Source organism: Buceros rhinoceros, unplaced genomic scaffold (genome assembly GCF_000710305.1).
Source record: "Buceros rhinoceros silvestris isolate BGI_N320 unplaced genomic scaffold, ASM71030v1 scaffold16421, whole genome shotgun sequence".
NCBI lineage: Eukaryota > Metazoa > Chordata > Aves > Bucerotiformes > Bucerotidae > Buceros > Buceros rhinoceros.
The window spans coordinates 1-410 of record NW_010396087.1 but is presented as its reverse complement, the minus strand read 5'-3'; the positions used below and the strand labels follow the sequence as shown (position 1 = coordinate 410).

The 410-nt window shown below is 69.8% G+C and overlaps 1 protein-coding gene across 1 annotated transcript in view; it reads right to left on the bottom strand.

Annotated features, from left to right (window-relative positions):
- The window catches only part of NPTX2 (neuronal pentraxin II), a gene marked incomplete at its 5' end in the record, with an annotated part of 9761 nt that extends 9358 nt beyond the window's left edge, over positions 1 to 403 (bottom strand). Inside the window, one exon of the mRNA XM_010145795.1 lies at positions 130 to 403. Coding sequence (XP_010144097.1) covers positions 130 to 403 — 274 coding nt within the window. The remainder of the gene's footprint in view (positions 1 to 129) is intronic.
- Positions 404 to 410: the final 7 nt, after the last annotated feature.

Here is a 410-nt window from a genome sequence, read left to right as displayed (position 1 = left end):
TCCGCAAAGAGCAATCGCACTGGTTGTGCCCTCCCCGCGGCCCAAAGCCCGTGTCGCAGGTTAAGTCGTCCCAAGTTCCCACGCAGGTGGGCGGGCAGGCTGGCCCACCCCGTGCCCCTGCCCCTCCCCCCAGACCCCCCAGCCGGTCCTTCAGGGTCTGCATGGTGCGGCTCAGCTGATCGATGACCTGCGCCGGGTCCCGCGGCAGGTCCCCCATAGTGTCCTTGCCCTTGCCCGGCTCCTTCTTCCACGTCCCCGCGGTGGACTTGCCGTCGGCGCTCTCGCAGCGGCTGAGCTTGCCGGTGAGCTCCCGGATGGCCTCCCGCTGGGTCCCGATGGTCTCCTTCTGCTGCAGGACGGTCTCCCGCAGCTGCAGCACCGTGGCTTTCAGCTCCTCCTCGGGGGGCAGC